At 44.9% G+C, this 22,500-nt stretch overlaps 2 protein-coding genes across 3 annotated transcripts in view; one reads left to right on the top strand and one right to left on the bottom strand.

Moving 5' to 3' along the window:
* Positions 1-3,503: 3,503 nt before the first annotated feature.
* Positions 3,504-6,868, bottom strand: abhd14b (abhydrolase domain containing 14B). The gene is made up of 4 exons (XM_080545955.1): positions 6,592-6,868; positions 5,945-6,159; positions 5,023-5,264; positions 3,504-4,028 (listed from the first exon to the last, which is right to left on the bottom strand). Exons 2-4 carry the CDS (start codon positions 6,156-6,158, stop codon positions 3,849-3,851), a joined length of 636 nt encoding a protein of 211 aa, XP_080402081.1. The 5' UTR covers position 6,159; positions 6,592-6,868; the 3' UTR covers positions 3,504-3,848.
* A 152-nt stretch (positions 6,869-7,020) lies between these two features.
* Positions 7,021-22,500, top strand: part of mst1 (macrophage stimulating 1) — a 15,524-nt gene continuing 44 nt past the window's right edge. The window contains exons 1-18 of one of the 2 annotated variants that reach the window (XM_080545954.1): positions 7,021-7,317; positions 8,263-8,407; positions 8,779-8,894; positions 10,237-10,351; positions 10,556-10,692; positions 11,144-11,264; positions 12,409-12,527; positions 13,997-14,168; positions 15,110-15,240; positions 16,848-16,950; positions 17,404-17,540; positions 18,124-18,156; positions 18,669-18,783; positions 19,065-19,142; positions 19,533-19,679; positions 20,214-20,320; positions 21,675-21,741; positions 22,120-22,500. The exon at positions 22,120-22,500 is cut by the window's right edge and continues 44 nt beyond it. In XM_080545954.1, the coding sequence (XP_080402080.1) occupies positions 7,263-7,317; positions 8,263-8,407; positions 8,779-8,894; positions 10,237-10,351; positions 10,556-10,692; positions 11,144-11,264; positions 12,409-12,527; positions 13,997-14,168; positions 15,110-15,240; positions 16,848-16,950; positions 17,404-17,540; positions 18,124-18,156; positions 18,669-18,783; positions 19,065-19,142; positions 19,533-19,679; positions 20,214-20,320; positions 21,675-21,741; positions 22,120-22,180 (1,959 nt within the window). In that variant the 5' untranslated portion in view covers positions 7,021-7,262 and the 3' untranslated portion in view covers positions 22,181-22,500. Of the gene's footprint in view, positions 7,318-8,262; positions 8,408-8,778; positions 8,895-10,236; positions 10,352-10,555; positions 10,693-11,143; positions 11,265-12,408; positions 12,528-13,996; positions 14,169-15,109; positions 15,241-16,847; positions 16,951-17,403; positions 17,541-18,123; positions 18,157-18,668; positions 18,784-19,064; positions 19,143-19,532; positions 19,680-20,213; positions 20,321-21,674; positions 21,815-22,119 lie in introns of both variants that reach the window. The other variant, XM_080545953.1, reaches the window with a different exon arrangement.

Here is a 22,500-nt window from a genome sequence, read left to right as displayed (position 1 = left end):
TTTTAGTGATGTTATAATAAAAAAATAATATATGGATTAGCTACCATGGAAAGCTTCTGCTATTTTCCCACTGGCCAGATAGAGAGCCTCATCTCTTGAAATGAGCATGAATGGGAAAGAGTATTTACAATGACCTTATATGGAAGCCTGCTACTTAGGAGCCTTGCTCAGAAGGAGGGTTCTCAGGTCAAAGGTCATCTGTGGTGGTCCAGTAGAACAACGTTTTGTGACCCTGCTGTACAGTATGAATCGGTGTTCCCGCTTTCTGAAAAGTGTTGGCTTCGTGACCGTCGATGGCGGCGTGTCATAATTCTGTTCTATTATCCGTATTAATCAGTGGACCTTTCTGACCTTTACCTTCGGAACGATGATGTAATAATCGGGCCCCAGAACTCACCCTGATGTGAAAGCACCGCTCTGCCAACTCTCCTCCTAACGGCTGCTCCCCCGACACCCATCCAGTTGATGCCCCCATTCCTCCAACTCTATATTTTTTACGCGCATATCTCCGTTGTTGTTTTTCTCAACGACAGACACCACAAACACCTGTCAAGACTGCCTCATTCTACGCCTCTCATTGTAGTCCCAGGAAGGGGGGGTTTTGGCAGGCTACTTAGCTTGCATTACCTTTGACGGGATGCTGTATAACTTCAGACCATTTGCTGCTGGGGGATAGGGGCTTTACATTTCCCGCAAAAAGAAACACGGCAAGAGGCCGACTCGATAGCAGTTGACGCCCGCTGCAGTCCGGGGGAGTACTGATCTGTTACATGTCATTTGATCAATTCGAGGTGAAAGGTCATTAGACTCCCATATTTAGGAGCCAGTCTCTTGTTTCATAGTGCCTTGATGCACTTTGTTTTGGAAAGCGTTTGGCTACAGAGCTACTGTACAGTATCTTTATAGAGAAGCCACCCCCATTGGCCAGGGAGCGACAGCAGGATCTTTAAAGATAAGCCACCGCATTGGCCAGGGAGCTACAGGAACTTTATAGAGAGGCTACCCCATTGGCCAGGGAGCGACAGGATATTTCGAGAGCCATTCTATTGGCTACAGAGCCATGGTAGCGTTATATAGAGCCACTCTATTGGCTTAAAAGGCGACTGTAGCTCCTCCTAGGCATCTGGTTGGGCTGTGGTGACTGTACCTGTTTAATTTCCAGAGCTACCTGACTGCCACCACATTATAGAGTTGCTGTACAGCACCTTCACAAAGCCAATTATAGAGCTACACTATCAGTATGAAGCGACTTAAAAACTGGCCATAGAGCTACCTTTATAGGGCCAACCTGACTGCTAACGTTGCGTTTCTGCCTGAACCGTCTGTGCGTTTGTGTTTGTGTATGGGTGTATGTTGGTTTATGTTTCAACCTCAAAGGGAAAGTCTTTTAAACTGGGTTGAGAGGACGTGAGATGTGACAGTTGTGGTAGCGTAGCTGTTTCGTTGTTCCTATTCCAATGACAGGAAGTATTATCAGATGTTTATGGGCGGGAAAAAAGGGATTTGACACAAAAAAAAGAATTCCCAATCGATTTTCTTTCTTTCGGAGCAAGTTTGCTCACTATTGTCATGAGGGAGCTGTGTGGCTCCTGCATTTCACAGAGGTGTTCAAAAGAATGTTTAATATGTCATTGTGTGTTTCTGTTTCAAAGGCAACGTAGTGACTACGCCTCTCTAAATGCCTTAGTGTTCTATCAAGCTCTTATTCAGTGTTCTCCCTCTTTCACACACACACACACACACACACACACACACACACACACGCACACACAGTGAGCCTCCCAAATATTCACTTCTTATCTCTGCGGACATCCCTGATCCAGACCAGGACCGCTGGGTTTTCAATGTTCTGGACTATGTAGAGCTCTAGGGGTTTGGGTCTGTGATGATGTCTTCTGTCTGTTGTAAATGGTACAAGGTTCCAGAACATATTACTCTTTCATTCATGCTTAAAGAGAAGGAGTTCAATAGTTAAAAAAAAACCTGTCAGAATCAGTTTTGACTCAGAATTTCCTCCACCTTTCTCCACTGTGTCTGTTTGGTAATCCCAGCGCATTCTAATCTTAACCCTAAACACTCCTCTACCTTAAATACACATACTGGGCAGTGAAACGTGGTCACTTTGGTTAGACAAAAACATGCTGAGTAACTGCAGTATATCAGCCCCAGAAACTTGGCCGTAAAGTTTTATCCATTCTGAATCAGAACCAATGTTTTCCAATTGTGCACTGCTTGACCATCGAGAGCGCTGTCTGTAGATTCCCTCCTTCACTGTCACTGAATGCTACACATCACATGCCTGTGGAAATGTACCCCCTGTAACAACCTCTCTTATCCTGGCTCTGCCGTAAACACACGGACACACACACACACACACACACACACACACACACACACACACAGATATGCACTTACTGTACATTCTCAGATGTACATGTGCACACTCATGCTCTCACATGCACAAAGCACACACATGCACAAACATACAGTCCTGCTCACACATGCACAAACATACAGTCCTGCTCACACATGCACAAACATACAGTCCTGCTCACACATGCACAAACAGACAGTCCTGCTCACACATGCACAAACAGACAGTCCTGCTCACACATGCACAGCTGGGAGATGTAGTTGTCCAGCACTAGACTGAAGTAAAGCCAAGGACTTCACTTCCCAGGCGTCTTGTCCCAGTGTAAACCAGTGGGATTTCAGAGGTGAGCTCAGGGAGTGGGTCTCCACAGAGTAGCATGGGAAGGTGCTGCCCCCTGGTGGTACCTGGCTGTGTCAAACCGAGGGTCAAAGGTCAAAGAATCATGAGTATGTCTGTGTGCGCCCCAGTGGCGGGGCAGGAGAGTGTGCTGACGGACACAGCTGTTTTCTGTGGTTTGAGAAATTTACTTTTGCCAAAAAAAAAATAAAGAAAAGAAAAAAGGATCTGCTTGGGGTGAGAGAGAGGGGTCTGCTTTACGGCCAGCCCCAAAGGGAGGGTCGATACGTGGCCCCTCCCCTGCCCCTCCCTTCCCTAGCCGTGTCCGTGTAGGTGCGTTTCTGTGGGAAAGACACGTGTGTATGTGATTCTGTAGTCTGTAGTTTGGTGCTATGTGACCATGTTGACAAATGTGTTTAAAAAAAGAAAATCAGTAACATAAAAAAAAGAGTAAAATCAAGTCAAATTTTAAGTGAAGTAAAAAATAGGAATACAGTACTGCTGATAAGTTTGAGATCTGAAATCAACTGTTTTTTATTTATTTTTGGTTATTTTTTTGTGTGCGTGTGTGTGTGTGTGTGTGTGTGTGTGAGAGAGAGAGTGTGTGTGTGTGTGTGGAAGATTTAGCTCCTTTTCTCTGGGCGTTGGTCCCTGTCGCTACATTCTTTTGTACAGATGAAGCTAAAAAAAGAAGAGGGCAAAATTTGTAAAATATTGTGTCTGTGACTCCTTGTAAAATATTTTCAAATTGTTTATTACAGAGAATCAGTTATTAAATAATGTTCATATTTTTCACTTCATATTTCAGCGTGTGGTGTTTGTTTTTCAATCTCTTCACAAACTGCATTATGCATTATGATTGTTGAATCCTACAGAAAATAACGATGAACAAATTCACATAAAATCTGTGCATCAATCTGCAAATCTGACTGCATCAACACTTGATTCACTAGGTATCAATATACAGATCAGTCTTCCATCTCTTCCACAGTACATTTTCCTGCTAAATCAGCTGTTCATCAGTAATCAGGATGGTTCAAGGGAGGGGGGGGGGCAGGAGGAGTGTTAGGGCGAAATGAACAGGTTGTTGGTCTTGCAGTGTGTTCATGGAATGACATCGTTCTGACATGCAGCCACATCATAGCGTCTGCAGGAAGTCAGTGAGAGCCTTGTGCCAGGTGGCTGGGTCATCCAGGTAGCAGGGGTGTCCCGCCCCCTTCATCACCACCACTTTGTGATTGGCCAGATGTCTCAGGTTGCTCAAAGAGACCTCACCAAGCTGAGTGTCCTGGTCGCCGTAGACGATCAGAACAGGAGTCTGGAAGCAGTGGAGGGCATAGTTATACATGATGTCAGTCATACATGATGTCAGTCATACATGATGTCAGTTATACATGATGTCAGTTATACATGATGTCAGTTATACATGATGTCAGTCATACATGATGTCAGTTATACATGATGTCAGTCATACATGATGTCAGTTATACATGATGTCAGTTATACATTATGTCAGTTATACATGATGTCAGTTATACATGATGTCAGTCATACATGATGTCAGTTATACATGATGTCAGTCATACATGATGTCAGTTATACATGATGTCAGTTATACATGATGTCAGTTATACATGATGTCAGTTATACATGATGTCAGTTATACATGATGTCAGTTATACATGATGTCAGTCATACATGATGTCAGTTATACATGATGTCAGTTATACATGATGTCAGTCATACATGATGTCAGTCATACATGATGTCAGTTATACATGATGTCAGTCATACATGATGTCAGTTATACATGATGTCAGTTATACATGATGTCAGTCATACATGATGTCAGTTATACATGATGTCAGTCATACATGATGTTATGTTATGTTATGTTAATTTCATTTATAATGCGCCCCCCATCCAACTTTTACATCGGCCCGGGGCGCAGATGTCAGTTATACATGATGTCAGTTATACATGATGTCAGTCATACATGATGTCAGTCATACATGATGTCAGTTATACATGATGTCAGTTACGTCAGTCACATCCACATCAGGGCAGGCTGGTGAAGGCAGAAATCGGAGGACATGCTCATTGTAATGCATTGAATGGAGTTTGACACGTGTGTTTGATATTCCATCCCATGCATTACAATGAACCTATCCTCTGATTCCTCCCTCCACCAGCCTCCCCTGATCCACGTCCATCAGCAAGCAGAGGGTTAAAAGAGAGAGCAAAGATGCCCATAGAGAGCCAGTGCATCACGCCAATAAGAAAACAGGGTTATACCACCTCTGGACACACACCTGGATCCTGCTGTACTGCTCCGCAGTGAACTTGTCAGTGCAGATGGGCGCCACAGGGACGTAGGCCCGTACCAGAGCCTGGTTCTGGAAGAGGAAGGGCAGGGAGTACATCCCGCTGAGGGATGGGCTGACCACCACGACCGGACCCAACCCCAGCCCCTCACACACCTGCTTTAGGAACCCCCCGGGGGCCAGCTCTCCCACGGCTGCTGGGGCCACGGCTGCCTTAGACTGGCCGAGCCCTGGGGAGGGGGAGAGGGGAGAGGGGAGAGGGGGGGAGGGTATGGGGTGCAGGTGTGGAGAGAAGGAGGAGGGTTGGGTAGGGGAGAGGGGGAAGGGGGAGAGGGGGAGAGGGTATGGGGTGCAGGTGTGGAGAGAAGGACGAGGGTTGGGTAGGGGAGAGGGGGAAGGGGGAGAGGGAGAGGGGGTATGGGGTGCAGGTGTGGAGAGAAGGAGGAGGGTTGGGTAGGAGAGTGTGGTGGAAGGCAGAGGAATGTTGAGTAGTCTAATATAGGATGGGACGAGATAATAAAGGGTAAAACTTAGGATAAAGACCCACGTAACAACTGATAATGTAATAACAATGGACTGTGTGTGTGTGTGTGTGTGTGTGTGTGTGTGTGTGTGCACGTGCATGTGAAATGAATTACACAAAACATAAAGACAATGATTTCACTGCGTTTTTACATAACTCATCCAAAATCCGGCACGTTATCACATTATCCGGTTTTATGAAATGCAAAAGTTATTACATTATGAAACGTTATGACATTATCCAGTGTTAATACATTATCAGTTGTTATAGACATTCATATAATAATATAGTAATAATAATAATAATAATAACAACAACAACAATAACAATAATAATAATAATAATAATATAAAATGTTATGTTTTTTGTTTTCAGTCTATTCTTTACCTGGTAAGTCGATGGCCACTGCGCAGCATCCAGCTTTGGCCAGTGTATCCAGTGTGCCTATCGTGAGCCAGTTCTGCGATGAGAACCGGATACCGTGCAGAAGGAGAACGGACAGCCTGGCTTCACCGGTGGCCGGTTCAGCTCGTCTGTAGAACAGCGGGGCCTGGCAAGACTCCACGTTCACGCTGCCTTCTGTCATTTTAACCGCTGACATCCTGCGAAGGGGAGCAGTTAAAAGTGGTGTTATACATTTTAATAGCATCAGAACATGTTATACAAGCCTTGTCAACAAGCCTTAAGTCTGCAAAGAACATTTGTCAACAAGCCTTAAGTCTGCAATGAACATTTGTCAACAAGCCTTAAGTCTGCAATGAACATTTGTTTCCGCATTTTTTGAAATGTGCGTATTCCCAATGTTTACGTTCCAGACACCAAAGGAATGTGAAGCCCATCGTAAGGAATTCCACTTTGGGATTTCTGTGTTCCGATCTGACAGTGAAAGTTACAGATTAGTCTATAGGCTATTCCCACGTTGGATCTGTCGGATCAAAGTTCGATTGTACCTTTAGCCTATATTTTGTAAATACATTAGGAGGTAACTTTACTTTCGGGGATCCCCTATTCTAAATAAAGCGAACTTCTCTCACCTTAGTGCTGTGTTCAAATAGAGTTGACGGAGTTGGGACTGGATCGGTCAGTGGTTTCGCTTTGGTCGTTTTCCCAGGAAAAAACTCTCCTTGTGAGTATGGATATGATATGATCAGTATTCTACTGACGACTAGCGTTGGTCATATGTATGACTTTCTGAAGGAACTATTAGAAGCGTCCAATATAGAGTGTCAAGCAATGATTAATAATTCATTAGATCATATTACGAATTGAAGAACAACACGTTGATATACCGTGCCCAGGCTATGCTCTATATATAGTCTCGCATTTATTATTTTCTGTGAAAATCAAGCAGAGTTTTATAATGTGATTTCATGATCATCAATGATTCATGAATGTATCGATTTATGTGTGTTTTTGGGGAGAAGCGCCTCTGTTTGATTAAACCCTTGAATGTCCGCGTGTGGGAGGACGCGATCAAATCATTTCATTACATTCACACAGATTTCATAACACTGGTTTCCCCCAATCTCCAAATATCTGATCTCACCGTTCTCCATGCTGGAGGGCCAGTGGTAAGCCCCTCACCACACTAATCTCAATTCCGTAGCAACACAGAGGTTCTGCATTCATATTTCATAACTGTCTGCAAATCGAAGTCCTCTGGATCTGCTTCCAACCAGTACTGCACTCCTATTTTACCCCAACGATGAAACTGATTCTCTCCTGGGTTCTCCTGGCGTTTTGGAGAGGACTGGTCATAGGTAAGTAAACAATGTTATTGATGAATAATTATGAATCTTGTTATTGTTTTGTGTTGTTTTACTTTCAATTCAAATGCTTTAGTTCATCATGTTTGTCATAGATTACAAGTTATAGACCACCTACACCTCTGAATAATGTGTATTATAACTGGGTCTTAATTCAACATAACCGGATTTTATTATTGGTTATTGTTATATCTGTAGCCCACTGATAGCTGACTGGTGTCGGAAGCCACAGTCTAGCAACACATAAATGCTAAATAGGGAGCAATAGTAGTACTTCTGTGGCCAGTTGACATTTGTCACTTGGCTTGATAAAGAAAAAACAGCCACAATGTGCAGGTCCAAAGGTTCTACTGTTTGCACACATGGCCCCTGTCCAGGTGTCCTTCGGGAGAAGAGCTGACACACAGCTGTCTGTCTACACACAGCTGTCTTGTCTACACACAACATGTGGTCATGTTTCAAATGGATGGTGGAATCCAGGTTGGAACCACTCTCTGACGGATTCTGGAACACTGGAACATTCTGGTAGAAATCTGAGGACATAGACCACAAGGGAAAGATAGTGATTGAATTGTTAGACCAATAAACCGTCTATCCCCTGACATTAAGACACTGTTTCTCTATGACCGTCCGTGGCAGTGGAGGCAGACATCGGAGGACACGTGTTTGATACCATTCTCTATTTCATCCCATGCATTACAATGAGTACGTCCTCCGATTTCTACCTCCACCAGCGACTTACAATAGAGACTACCGCCGGGACAGTCTCCCAGGAGTAACTTAGGGCTAAGTGCCTTACTCAAGGGCACACTAGTGAGTAGTATTCCCAGGTGGGATTTGAACTCATGACCTTCTAGATCACTAGTCCAACTCACCATCTATTAGGCCACCACTACCCCCATTAACATTAGGCCTGTGTGTGTTTCTGTGTGTTCCTAGGGTACCGTAGTCCCTTGAATGACTTCCAGCGTAGTGAGGGACGGGAGCTGGTTCCGACGTCCTGGAACTCCGCCCGCGTTCTGATGTTACCAGGACTCACTCTGGAGGACTGTGCCCGACGCTGCTCCCAGTCCCTGGACTGCAGGTATCCCAACAGCCCCCCCAAATACCCCCACACTTATACCCCACACTAACTGTCATAAACACAGTATGGCATGTTAAACAACATGAAACATCATAGTATATAGATCATACAATCATAGTATAGTATGGCCATGGTGAATTATGTGAATGAAAACTCGGAATCCATAATCGTCTTTCAACCCCCCCCCCCCCCCACCTCCCCCCATGTCACTGTTCCCCCTCAATTGTTTATCTCTTATTTGTATTCATTTATTCATGTTTCTCTGTGAACCTCCACTTATTTCTGTAAGCACCTTTGGGTTCTTGGAAAAGCACGACAGGTGCGATGTCTACTAGGCGTGATGTGTTATTATTCCAACTCCTCCCCCTCAGAGCCTTCGACTACGAGACGCGGCCCACCGTCACGTGTAAACAGCTCCCCTGGGTGGAGGACGGCAGCAACGCGGAGGTCAAGAGGAACGTCAACTGTGACCTTTACGAGAAGAAGGGTAAGCTTCTGTTGTGGATATAATTGATTCTTAATAGATTTAGTAGAACTTATAAAGCACAAAGAGCTTAGATCAATTGTCTCCAAAGAAGCCTTTTATTAAGCCAAGTTACATGTGTGCAGAGAGAAATGAGCAGACCAATAAGCAAGAAAGCAGTAGCCCAAGAGCAAGAAGCCCCCAACGATGGGTGCGACTCATATTTATAGAACTGTCCTTGGTCATGAGGTCACTATTCTTGGGAACCAATCATATTATACAAATCTGTGATTACACAAGTTATGGGCCATGTCCATAGTCAGAATTATTCACTGCGCCACAGATCTTGGCCCATCCCTTACAGGAAGGAAATGGGCCTTCCCTTGAGTGCTAGATTTCGCCACTACTGTAGAGAGACTTACATTTCTCAGTATAACATGATATAAAACCACTACACTTCATGGTCAATGTAACGCTGGGGGATGTTTGGTAATAGCACTGTATACAGTAAGGGAAATAAGTATTCGACACAGCAATTTTTTAATTCAACATATTTCCATTGCAGCTTCCATTCACATGGAATGTAGACCAGACATTGGTATTAACTCAATAAAACGACACATTCCCCCTTTATTGCACATAACTTTTTTTTTATGGATCGGAGTGTTACAATGTCTTCAGCTGTGTCGTTTTATTGAGTTCATGCCTACCTACGCCTGGTCTAAACGTCATGGGAACAGCTGCAATGGAAATATGTTGTATTAAAAATATTGTTGATGTGTTAAATACTTGTGTTAAATTTAATTTCTTCCCACTGTATACTGTATGTGTGATTTGCGATGCTGGATGTTACTGTAAAGTGAGTGGTCCTGAGTCAGATTGTACTTAAGCAATATCACACGAGAGGGAGTGTGTTATACTGAATATATATATGTTCTGTGGCCTCGTACCTACGACCGAATCACAGCCGTGCTGATATTCAGTATAACAGCACGACCTCGAGTGTGATATTGTTTTTATACAACAGTTCTACAGCGCGATTTATTAGTTAACAGTAGTAAGCGACAACAGATTATGATTTGTTTGTTTTTTTAATCATAAAAATAAAATAAAAATAGTTCCGCAACTGAACTTCAAATGGACTGTTGCCTAGTAACCTGAACACAAACATGTAGTCTAATTAACGGTCATTTAGTAGAACATATAGTTGATACATATAGTTAAAAGTCCCAGTGCTGTTATACTGTATATCAGCACTCATGGAATGCCTCTTGTCCAATCAAATTACTTGGTCGGAACTAACTGTTGTATAAAGTGTAATATGACGTTGAGCGTTCATGACATGTTATGTTATGTAATGTTGCAGTCTACGTCCGGAAATGCATCGTGGGTAAAGGGGAAGATTATCGTGGCAAGGTTTTCACAACAAAGAGTGGACACACCTGTCAACAGTGGTGGTCAAAGTTCCCCCACGATCACAGGTAAGATCTGTTCAGGCACCTTGTGGAACTATACACCTAGGAAAGCAGGGGAGGCTGGTGGAGGGAGAGATCAGGAGGACAGGCTCATTGTAATGCATGGAATGGAATGAGGAATGGTACCAAACACTGAAGTGAAAGATACTGTATTAGAATCTCTCTCTCTCTCTCTCTCTCTCTCTCACCCTCTTTCCCTGCTTGTCGTAGGTGGACTCCGACGGCCACCAACGGCCTGGAGCTGAACTACTGCAGGAACCCAGACGGGGACCGCATCGGGCCGTGGTGCTACACCACCGACCAGGAGCGCCGCTACGAGAGCTGCAACATCCCAGAATGCAAAGACGGTACGTCCCAACAACACCCTGTTGAACACCACAGCGGTGGATGGATAACTATGTTTCTGTAGGGGATGTCATGTGACGTGTGTTTATGGGTACGTTTGCTGTTTTTTATTGTTGTGTTCACTCTTGTGTGTTCAGCATATGGGACATGCCTCGAGTGTGTCGTTGATGATGAAGTGAAGTTGATCATGGAGATTATCGATGTAGAAAAAGTGTGTGACAGACTGTGTGTGTGTGTGTGTGTGTGTGTGTGTGTGTGTGTGTGTGGTGTGTGTGGTGTGGTGTGGTGTGTGGTGTGTGTTGTGTGGTGTGGTGTGTGTGTGTGTGTGTGTGTGTGTGTGTGTGTGTGGTGTGTGTGTGTGTGTGTGTGTGTGTGTGTGTGTGTGTGTGGTGTGTGGGTGTGGGTGTGTGTGTGTGTGTGTGTGTGTGTGTGTGTGTTTGTGTGTGTGAACAGAGGTGTGTATTACGTGTAACGGGGAGGACTACAGAGGCCAGGTGGACCACACGGTCAGCGGCAGAGAGTGTCAGCGGTGGGACCAACAGTACCCTCACCAGCACATCTACCAGCCCGAGAAGTAGGTCTGCCTGCTGGGGAGGCTAGGTCTACTTGCTGCAGGGGGGGCTGGTTGTAGGAATCAGAGGACGGGCTCATTGTAGTCCATGGGATGGAAAAGATGCACTAGAACTGCACTTAATATATACCAAATGTGACATGGTCTGGTCATTTGGGCCGCAAGTCGGCAACCAATCAAAATGTTCTTCTGATGACTTCTATTTTGAAACGCGGAAATACATTTCAACGTTGTTGAGAATCACAACACAAACTCGCTAGTCGATCCGAAATACTGCAACAATGCAATGGACTATAACACTACTTGACATTGTTAGCAGGCTCACAAAACAAAAAATCGGATGCCGGCTTGTGGACAAATGGACCAGACTGTGTCACAAATGTCTACTGACATTTCTAAATTGACTGACTTATATAGCGCCTTATTCCAAAGCGCTTTACAATAGCCTCTCATTCACCCAGTCACACACATTCACACACCAATGGCAGCAAGCTACCATCGGCCCCGCTCATTGGGAGCAATTTGGGGTTCAGTGTCTTGCCCAAGGACACTTCGACATGTGCCCAGCCAGGGTTCGAACCGCCGATCTGCCAACCTTGCGATCATAAGATGCCGGCTCTACCTCCTGTGCCACAGCCGCCGCCCCTTCTCAGAGTCATACTGGACTGTTCTTACTGTCTATAATGTTTCAGATGTTTTATTCTATTATTCTATTGTCACTTTATTTGGTCGCTGTTGTTTGTGATGTGAGCTGCTATCTATCTATCTATCTATCTATCTATCTATCTATCTATCTATCTATCTATCTGTTACGGTACATGTGGGATAACGGTACATGTGGGAAAACTAGGGTTAGGGTTAGGTGCTAGGGTGCTACGGTTAAGGTTAGGGTTAGGGGTAGGGGTAGGGTTAGGGTTAGGGTTAGGATTAGGATTAGGATTAGGATTAGGGTTAGACATGCCAGCATGTACCAAGTCGACGTAGCACCTAACCCTAACCCTAGTTTTCCCACATGTACCGTATTCCCACATGTCCCGTAACATATCTATCTATCTATCTATCTATCTATCTTTAAGGTAAAGTACAGTAACTAGCGTTCATGTTGCAGGTATTCTAAAGTCCCCATACTGTATAATGTGTTTTCCAGGTATCCAGATAAGAGCTTAGATGATAACTACTGTCGTAACCCTGACGCCTCCCCAGTGCCCTGGTGTTACACTGCAGACCCTGAAATGGAGAGAGAGAGCTGCCAGATCAGCAAGTGCTGTAAGTCTGAATTTCTCTGTCAGATTTTCTTTCTGTCAGTTGTGGAATGTCTAGTAGTGGGTAGTAGTACCTGGTACACACATAAAGATAATCTGGCCGATTTTGGCCCGATTTCCCCCCCCTTCCGACCGAGGACAGCAAACCGCCCGATTATCGGATGGCTTTAAAGATTATCCTAGGTGTGTTAAGTCAATTTCTCCCGACAATCTGCCCCGGAAAATGGTCGGAGCTGACGATCGTAAATATTAAACATGCTCAATGTTTACGATCAAAAGTCCTCTTGTGTGTGGGCAACTCCCGAGTCCGATTGTGACGTGGAATGGAGTGTAGCCAATCAAGAAGCGAGCTGACTGACACGTCTTCTTCTTTTCGTTCTTCGCCACTTCATTTGCCCTGTCGCACATGGCTGCCTCGTACAGGTCAGTCAGGGTACTACTACCCTGATCACGCAAGATTGATGGCTTGGGGGACGAGAATCTAGACTGTCGTAGGACAGATCTTTATTTATGTGGTGTGCTGTATTGGGAATATCGGAGCACACCACACACAAAACGATCAAAACTGTTCAATCCATGATTTTTTATCTTCATGTGTGGCTCTCTCAGAAAAGAAATCTGTTAAGATTTAGAAAATCTTTATGTGTGTACCAGGCTTTAGTGCCGTGGTTCTCAAACCTCTCCTCGGGGACCACCAGCCGTTCCACATCTTTGATCTGTTCCACCACCAGCACACCTGATTCAACTAATCAAGTACAAACCATAATTGCTTTGCACTTGATTAGTTGAATCAGGTGTGCTGGTGGTGGAACAGATCAAATATGGAACGGCTGGTGGTCCCCGAGGAGAGGTTTGAGAACCACTGCTTTAGTGGGTAGTGGTGGCCTAGTGGATAGTGAGTTGGACTGGGCCCAGTTGTTCAAAAGGTTTAATCTGGAACAGAATGATCCTATCTTGCTATCCAGGATCAGATTTATCTGGCTGATTTCCCCTATAAGACTCAAAATTAGCCAGATTAGCCAGATCTGATCCTGGATAGCAAAAAGTAATCGGGATCATTCTGATTCAGATTAAACGTTTTGAACAACTGGGTGATCAGAAGGTCTACCCTACGAACACACATGAACACACACAGGCCTAATGTTAATGGCGGTAGTGGTGGCCTAATGGATGGTGATCAGAAGGTCATGAGTTCAAATCCCACCTGGGAGCACCACCACTAATGTGCCCTTGAAGGCGGTGCCCTTTAAGGCACTTAGCCCTAAATTACTCCGGAGACTGTCCCTGTAATCTAATGATAAATTGAAAGTGTCTGTGTTACGACCCCATATATGGTCTAGGGTTAACAGTCCGTAACAGTCTGCTAAATGGTAAAAATGTAACTACAGTCTAGTAAATGCAGTCTAATCTACCCAGACCTCTCTCACCCCTTATCCCCCTGACGTCCCCATTATCCCCCCCCCGTCTCCCCAGCCGTGGTCCCTAGACGCCGCCTGCGGACCGCCTACACCACTAACTGTTTCCGTGGCCGCGGGGAGGACTACCGCGGGAAGGTCAACGAGACCACCTCGGGGATCCCCTGCCAGCGCTGGGACGGCCAGTCCCCTCACGAGCACCCCTTCTACCCCAACACTTATACCTGCAAGTAAGCCTGGGGGAGGGGGAGGGATGAGGGAGGGAGAGGGGTGGTGAGGAAAAGGAACGGTTGGGTATGGCGTAGTGGTATAAAGGATGATATTATAGTTCCACATGATAATGTATGGATTCCTCAAGTAATACTGTACCCAGTTGGTAGAGCATGGTGCTAACCATGCTTAGGTTTGGGGTTCGATTCCTGCCGGGACCATATAATACTGAAAAATGTATGCACTCTCTGCAATGTAAGTCACTGTAGATAAAGGCGTGAACTAAATGGCATAATATACATTATTCAAAGTAGGAAGTGAATAGGCGAAAATGCCCTAAAAGTTAATGAAATGCTCTGGAATCTTAATGATGAGTGGTATTACTAGCCATTTATTAGCTCTTTATTCAGGGTTTACTTAGTGTCATGTTGTTGGTCATTTAGTAGCTGGCCAGTTAGATTTGGTTTCAGCAACCCTCCAATCACAACCCTCCAATCACAACCCTCCAATCACTGGCTCACATCTTGGGATTGAACTAGAAACCTTGGCATTACTGTCAAGCCTCCCTAACCTCAAGGCCAACCTTGCCCACAAAAACATTATGTGTTAGTGTGTGTGTGTGTGTGTGTGTGTGTGTGTGTGTGTATATGTGTGTGTGCGTGTGCGTGTATGTGTGTGTGCATATGCCTGTGAGTGTGAGTGTGCGTGTGAGTGTGAGTGTGCGTGTGCGTGTGAGTGAGTGAGTGAGTGAGTGAGTGTGTGTGTGTGTGTGTGTGTGTGTGTGTGTGTGTGTGTGTGAGTGTGAGTGTGAGTGTGCGTGAGTGTATGTGTGTGTGCACGTGTGTGTGCGTGTGTGTTTTATAAGCTATAAACAAGTGCCTAATATATGTTTACATTCGACTTGAATATGACTGTCATTACTGTTTGCTGTTGCATTGAGTGTTTCCCGCATTGCCCCTAGGGGCTTGGAGGAGAACTACTGTCGTAACCCAGATGGTTCGGAGGCTCCCTGGTGCTTCACGTCTGTGCCCGAGATGAGAACCGCTCTCTGTTTACAGATCAAACGCTGTGCAGACGACATCGAAGCCGAGGGTAAGACCCACACTGCCCTCTGCTGGCTCATATCACTCTCATACTCAGATTCACACAATCATCTCAGGGCTGGTTTCAAGGCTTAAGTCTAGTCCTGGACTAAATCACACTTCCAATGTCAAATCTCCATTGAAGATGCTTTTAAGTTCATGACTAGGTTTAAGGTTCTAAGGTTTAAGGCGTATCACTTTTAAACATGTTCTGTCTACAATACCATGTCTTTTGCACTATGCCACTATTTGCACGATCTGGTTAGATGCCAAACTACATTTCCTTGTCTCAGTACTTGTACTCTGTGCAGTCTTGTACTCTGTGCAGTGACAATAAGGTTGAATCTAATCTAATCTAATCTAAACTAAATAACCTTGAAACTTGAAACTTCTCCCCCTGTCCATTCATACAAACTTCATAAAAAAGGCAAAACTGATCCTAGCTCATCCACTCTGAGACGCTCTGTGATTATTGTTGTACATTTCTTTTATTAGGATAAAACCCCTTGAGATGTGCCATCTCGTTTTCGAGGGGGTCCTAACAACACTGCATATATATACTTACTTAGGCCCTTAACTCCCAGTGGAGCATAGGCCATTGAGGACTCTTCTCCATCCAGCACGGCTTTGGGCTATCTTCTCCGTCTCTCCCCAGCTGGTACCATGTCTTTTCAGCTCTCCCCCGCCTCCAGCTGTTTTTGGGCCTTCCCCTCTTCCGCTTCCCCTGGGGGTTCCCAGTCAGGGCCTGGCGTGTGGTGGTGTCTGCTGGCTTACGTAGGGTGTGGCCAATCCATCCCCACTTCCTTCTCCGGATCTGGCTCTCTGCTGGCTCCTGGCTCCTGGCTCCCTCTCTGCCACAGCTCCTTGTTGCTGTTGTTGTTGTCCGGGCCACCTGATTCTGAAGATGCGCCTCAGACAGCTGGATCTTCTGTATCGTCTTGGAATGTCAATGTCTTGGAATGTCTTGGAATGTCTGGATCTTCTGTATCGTCTTTTTGGTCCTTCTCCACGTCTCCGCACCGTAGAGAAGGACACTTTGGACGTTGGAGTTGAAGATGCGCACCTTCCTTGGTGTTGCTATTTCCCTTGAGGCCCAGATGTTCTTCAGGATAATGACGGCTGCTCGAGCTTTGCCTACCCTGGCAATAATGTATATGAACAATACATATGACATAATAACAGAATAAACAATAAAAGACACAACCATGACAAAACACAGACAAACAACAACACACATTGCCAATTGAAAACATTGAGAACATCACAACCATAACCACACCAAAATGGATAACAGAACAAGGGAAGGCGGATCTACATACCACAATATACATACTACACTTTACAATCAACTTAATAGGTGTAAATGTAAGTGGTGACAACTTCAAAGGAAACACGAACAATCAGTCAAAAGGTAAGAAGACAGTGCATGCTTAAAACTAACAAAAGATGTGAAGGATCTAATGTGTTATTATGGCCCCAGACCAATCATACACTCTGCCATCTTAGTTCCTCAGTCACAACGAGTCCAGTTGATGACTCAGAGCGCCATTACTCCCATAACAAAGCATCATTATGTCATTGTGTTTGGACTTTTTTTGTTTTGTTTTTTTACCTCAGATTGCTATCATGAAAATGGTAAAAACTACAGAGGTGTAGTCCGCAGGACCCGCAAAGGCATCACCTGTCAGAAGTGGAGTGTCAACACGCCTCACAAAACAAAGTAGGACAACAAAGATTGTTCAGATCAGCGGTCCATCGTCAGGTGGTCTTGCCTAAGAGGGAAGCTCAATATACACAGACCGTTAGCTTCATTTAGAACATAATGACGTTTGTCATAGGACAGGGGAGGCCGGAGGAAGGAGAAAATTGGAGGATGGGCTCATTGTATTGCATGGAGTGGAATGATGGAATGATACCATTCCTCATTCCAGTCCAATGAGCACGTCCTCTGATTTCTACCTCCACCGGCCTCCCTGTCATATGTGTGTAGGCTTAAGCCCTATTCAGACGGGATTAGAATTATCTGGGGATCTCATGACATTTAGAAATGACCCCTTGACGTCTGTGTTTCATGTTCACACAGGATAAGAGAAGTCTGTATTTCACTTGAATGTACTGACATTCCTGATTGACTGACATTCCTGACATGTGAGTGTGTTGTGGTGTTCTCCAGGATCAACCCCCAGACCCACCCGGAGGCCAACCTGACGGAGAACTACTGCCGGAACCCCGACGGAGACCAGCACGGCCCCTGGTGCTACACCACGGACCCCAAAACGGAATTTGACTACTGTGCCATCAAGCAATGTGGTAAAGACTCCTATCCTCTTGTATTCTTAAAGGTACAATTCATTTACATTTACATTTTTGGCATTTTAGCAGACACCTTTATCCAAAGCGACTTACAACAAATACATTTGTCAAAGTGAAAAAGTCTATCCAACAGTCATCATAAGAAATAGTCATCTATGCCAAAACCAGGCGCCATTGGCAGCTACAATGCTAGAAGAAGGACGATTCATTTATTTATTTATTTCATAGTTGAGAAACTGTACAGGGGGATGAGGAGATGTTTAGGAGGAGCAGTTAAGATGTAGCCTGAAGAGATGGGTCTTCAATCTACAGCGGAAGGTAGGTAGTGAATCCTTGATTACAATCCTACAATTCTTGAGATCTACTGCTGTTCAGCGGTCGATTCACTTACTTAGACAAATGTAATGCTTGTAAGTCGCTTTGGATAAAAGAGAATGCTAAACGACTTAAATTGTAAAATGTAAATTGTCATTTGAGCCTCACTTCATTTATATTCAAGCGCACATTTCAGAAAATATATGGGTCTCTCCATTTTGAATAAGTGATTCAATGACTCCTCTTCTTCTCCTTGTTTTAACAGCTGGGGAGAAATTGCCCATGATTGAGCCACCAGGTGAGCATAATAACATCATAAAACAAGTGGCTATGAATAATAAATGTCTTGCACACATTTGCTCTTGTTTGCAGTATTCTTTGCATAAAACAATTGGTGTGTGTGTGTGTGCGTGCATCTTTGTGTGTATGCATCTGTGTGTGTGTGTGTGTGTGTGTGTGTGTGTGTGTGTGTGTGTGTGTGTGTGTGCGTCCGTGTGTGTGTGTGTGTGTGTGTGTGTGTGTGTGTGTGCGTGCGTGCATCTGTGTTTGTGTGCCTGTGTTGTGTGTGTGTGTGTGTGTTTGTGTGAGTGCGTGCATCTGTGTGTGTATGTGTGCATCTGTGCGTCTGTGTGTGTGTGCCTGTGTTGTGTGCGTGCGTGTGTGTGTGTGTGTGCATTTGTGTGTGTGTGTGCCTGCGTGCATCTGTGTGTGTGCGTGTGTGCATGCGTGCATCTGTGTGCATCTGTGTGTTTGTGTGTGTGCCTGTGTGCGTGTGCGTGTGTGTGTATGTGTATGTGTGTGTGTACACAGAGCAGGGGGTGTTCAACGAGTGTGGGAAGAGAGAGGACCGTGTCGTCAGGTCCAGGCTGCGTGTCGTTGGAGGCGTTCCTGGTAACTCTCCGTGGACCGTGAGCCTCAGAGACAGGTCAGTCAGCGGGGGGCCAGGTCGCCCCCCCGGGTTTCACTCATCAACAGGGGGGGCCACACCCCAGTCTGTGGCCTCCTCTCACAGAATACCCTTAAAAAAAAAGGTCTTTCCTCAACGCCTTGCCTGCGTCTCAAACCCATTGGAGGAAGAGATCTGAGGCTCCTCCCCCCCGAGCATTGTCCTCCAAAAGGTTTTTGAGAAGGAGCAGAGAAGATGAGAGAGAGGATGCCAAGGGATCACGGAAGGTCTTTGTAACCTCTCTTGTTTCCGGTGTGTAGGAAAGGAAACCATTTCTGTGGAGGATCCATGGTGAACTCCAAATGGGTGATCAGCACCAAACAGTGTTTTTCATCTTGGTAAACTCTCTACTTTTTTTTTAAACATGCAGAGGATAACCAATGAGATCCTTCCATTAGATATGTAGATCTACATCCAAATGTTGATATAAATGTTTAATGTTAATTTTATATTATTTAGTTATCTATTAGCAGAAACATGAATACATTAATTAATGTGGTGATGTGTTTGTGTGCTGTGCAAAGTCTCATGATTTCTCTCATGAGAAATATTTACTTACATTTTATAATGGCAATTAATGAAAAATCAAGTGGGACAAAGAACTTGATATTAACTGAAACTAGACATCTAAAACGACAAGGCTAGCTCGACTAGAAAGGAATGAAATCCCCTGTGTGATGGAGATAGTGGTCAGTGTGTGTACAGTGTGTGTATTTCTCTCTGTGCAGTTATGTGGACCTGCCAGGGTATTCTGCCACGATGGGGACGCTGTTTAAAGACCCCCGGGAGGGAGAACCAGAGAGACAGACTATCCCTCTCACCAAGATCGTCTGCGGACCCTCTGAGTCTCAACTGGTTATGTTACAACTGGAATAGTATGAACGTATACACACACACACACACACACACACACACTCACACACACACACACACACACACACACACACACACACACACACACACACACACTCACACACATACAAGTCAAGCTTTATTTAAAGTGCATTTTCACAGTGTCAATACACTTTACAGAGAAAACAAATAATAATAATATAATAATAATAATAATACATTAGACTTATATAGCGCTTTTCTAGACATTCAAAGAGTGTGAGATGACTAAATCTAAATCTACGTGTCTTTGTAGAACAATCTACTCTGTATACTGCGATTACACCTAGATTTCGTAATGACACAATTATTTTGTAATTACACAATTACACCTAAATACACATTACAACAGAAGACAGACAGAGAGACAGACACACACACACACACAATCACACACACACACATACTGTAACACAACCGTACCCAAACAGTACGTATGGTATTTGATCTAACCGTTCCACCACCACCACCACCACACATGATTTAAACCAATCGTATCTGTCCCTCGTCTTCCTCAGCCCCGCCCAGTTTAACGAGCGTGTGTCTCAGATCTGCCTCCCCCCCGAGCGCTACATTGTCCCAGAGAACACCCAGTGTGAGATCGCAGGCTGGGGGGAGACTAAAGGTGAGTCATCAACACCCCCATATCATATGTCACTCCATTCATATTCTCTCATATATCACTCCATTCATATTCATATATCACTCCATTCATATTCTCTCATCTTGCCCTGTGGCCGATGTCCCTGGCATTTACATTTACATTTACATTTTGGGCATTTAGCAGACGCCTTTATCCAAAGCGACTTACGGCAAATACATTTGTCTAAGTAAAGGAATCATCTATCCATCTGTCATAGCAAGGAAAAAGTCATCTATGCTAGGGCCAGGGGCCACTGGCAGTCATAATGCTAGAAGAAAGAAGAATTAAGAATTGTTTTTTTGTTTGTTTTGTTTTTCAACAGACCAAACCGGCCACAGCAAACTATCAGAAAACTGATGAAAACATCTACATATTAAATCACTGTATATATATATTAATGAGTGGAATTTGAGTGTGACTTTTGAAACGACCTAGCGACTGAACAACACAACCTCACAATAAAATAGGAAACGTTGTTTCTCATTGGCTGAACAGACGAACGGACTGTGGAAAATCCAACTCCTTCAAACAGTTTTGGTCCGTAAAAAACTGTCAAAAACGTTGTCCGTCAACGGAAGACTCCCATAGAGGAACCATCGGCTCAACCCATAATTAAAGGATAGCTTAGTTTGGTGTGGCTGGTGTGGCTGGGGTATGTCACCCTCTGTTATACTGTAGTCTCTCTCCCATGGTAGTCTCCATTAATATAGGACTTGAGGTGCCTTGGGTTGGAGTTGTGATTCTTTCCTGAATAGTGATAGCACCAGATACAGCCGTTGTTGAAAAGGTCTCAAGGGTGCTAAAACACACGTCCGATTTCGCCACATCACTTGTAGGGGAAATGGTTGTGGATATGGATTGTGTGACTGCAGTTGAGTGTGGGGGGGTTGAACAGTGTTTTCAGTTGTTTCTCCACTTAAATTCATCAAAGTCGTTTCGGGACTGGTGGTGACTGCGGGTCTGCTTGACTCAGCCGCCATGTTTCTCCTGTGATTCTGAACATCCTCTCCCACTCCCTTCATTCACCCTTCATCCTGCCCTTCGCCTGACCCTGCATCATCACACTCTTTCTTTACCAAAAGCAGACACTTTTCCGCCTTTCAAAGTATCTGTTTCACTAATGTTCCATGTAAACCAGATCTGCCCTACCAACAGATGTTGTTGTTATTTCCAGTATCACTCAGCATATGGCTACCTCTTTCTCATTATCTCTCTCTCTTCCCCCCCCCCCCTTTCTGTGTCGAGGAACTGAAGCCAAAGAATTTGACTTTGTCTTATACTTGTATGATGGGATGAACAGTGAACTTGATTCTGATTCTCTCACTCTCCTTTTCAGGCACAGGGGACGAGAGTGTGCTCAACGTGGCTCAGATACCGGTCATGAGCAACCCTGAATGCAACAGGTACTTTCGGGGACGGGTTCGAGAGAACGAGATGTGCACCAACTCCTTCCATGGGGGGGTGGGCGCCTGTGAGGTGAGTGTGTGTGTGTGTGTGTGTGTGTGTGTGTGTGTGTGTGTGTGTGTGTGTGTGTGTGCGTGTGCGTGCGTGTGTGTGTGTGCGTGCGAGCGCCTGCCTGCCTGCCTGCCTGTGTGTGCTTGCAACAACAAAGACAAGCACTCTACACACACTACTCACTCTTGTGTGAGAACCATGTCAGAAGAATCTGAATCTGAATTATTTTATTTATCCAAGTATATGTGCACATACATTGAAATGGACTGGTTGGTGCTCATATGATGTATTAGTCTGTGAGACGCTCCCCTCTCTTGCTCCTCCAGAGGGACTACGGCGGCCCCCTGGCCTGCCAGAACAGTGACTGCTGGGTGCTGGAGGGGGTGATCATCCCTATGAGGCGCTGCGGACACCCGGGACAACCCAACATCTTCATCCGCGTGTCCGTCTACGTCGACTGGATCAAGAAGGTGATGGAGATGGCTTAGGGACACAGATGTGCCACCAACCATATGACAAAGCCCTGGTGACCTACTGGCGATCTACTGGTGATCTCCTGGTGATCTACTGGACTACCTGATCCATGTTCAATAGCGTGCTACGCCACAGCACGCACAATCCCACTGGCTGTAGCGACCTGTCTGTCTATATCACACACACAGTCTCCCTTTCCATCAGTTAATATGTGTATAATTCTCTATTGTCAT

Source organism: Nansenia antarctica (genome assembly GCF_963989245.1).
Source record: "Nansenia antarctica genome assembly, chromosome: 15".
In the NCBI taxonomy this organism is placed as follows: domain Eukaryota; kingdom Metazoa; phylum Chordata; class Actinopteri; order Argentiniformes; family Microstomatidae; genus Nansenia; species Nansenia antarctica.
The sequence above is the reverse complement of the archived record's forward strand: the minus strand, read 5'-3'. Positions and strand labels throughout refer to the sequence as shown.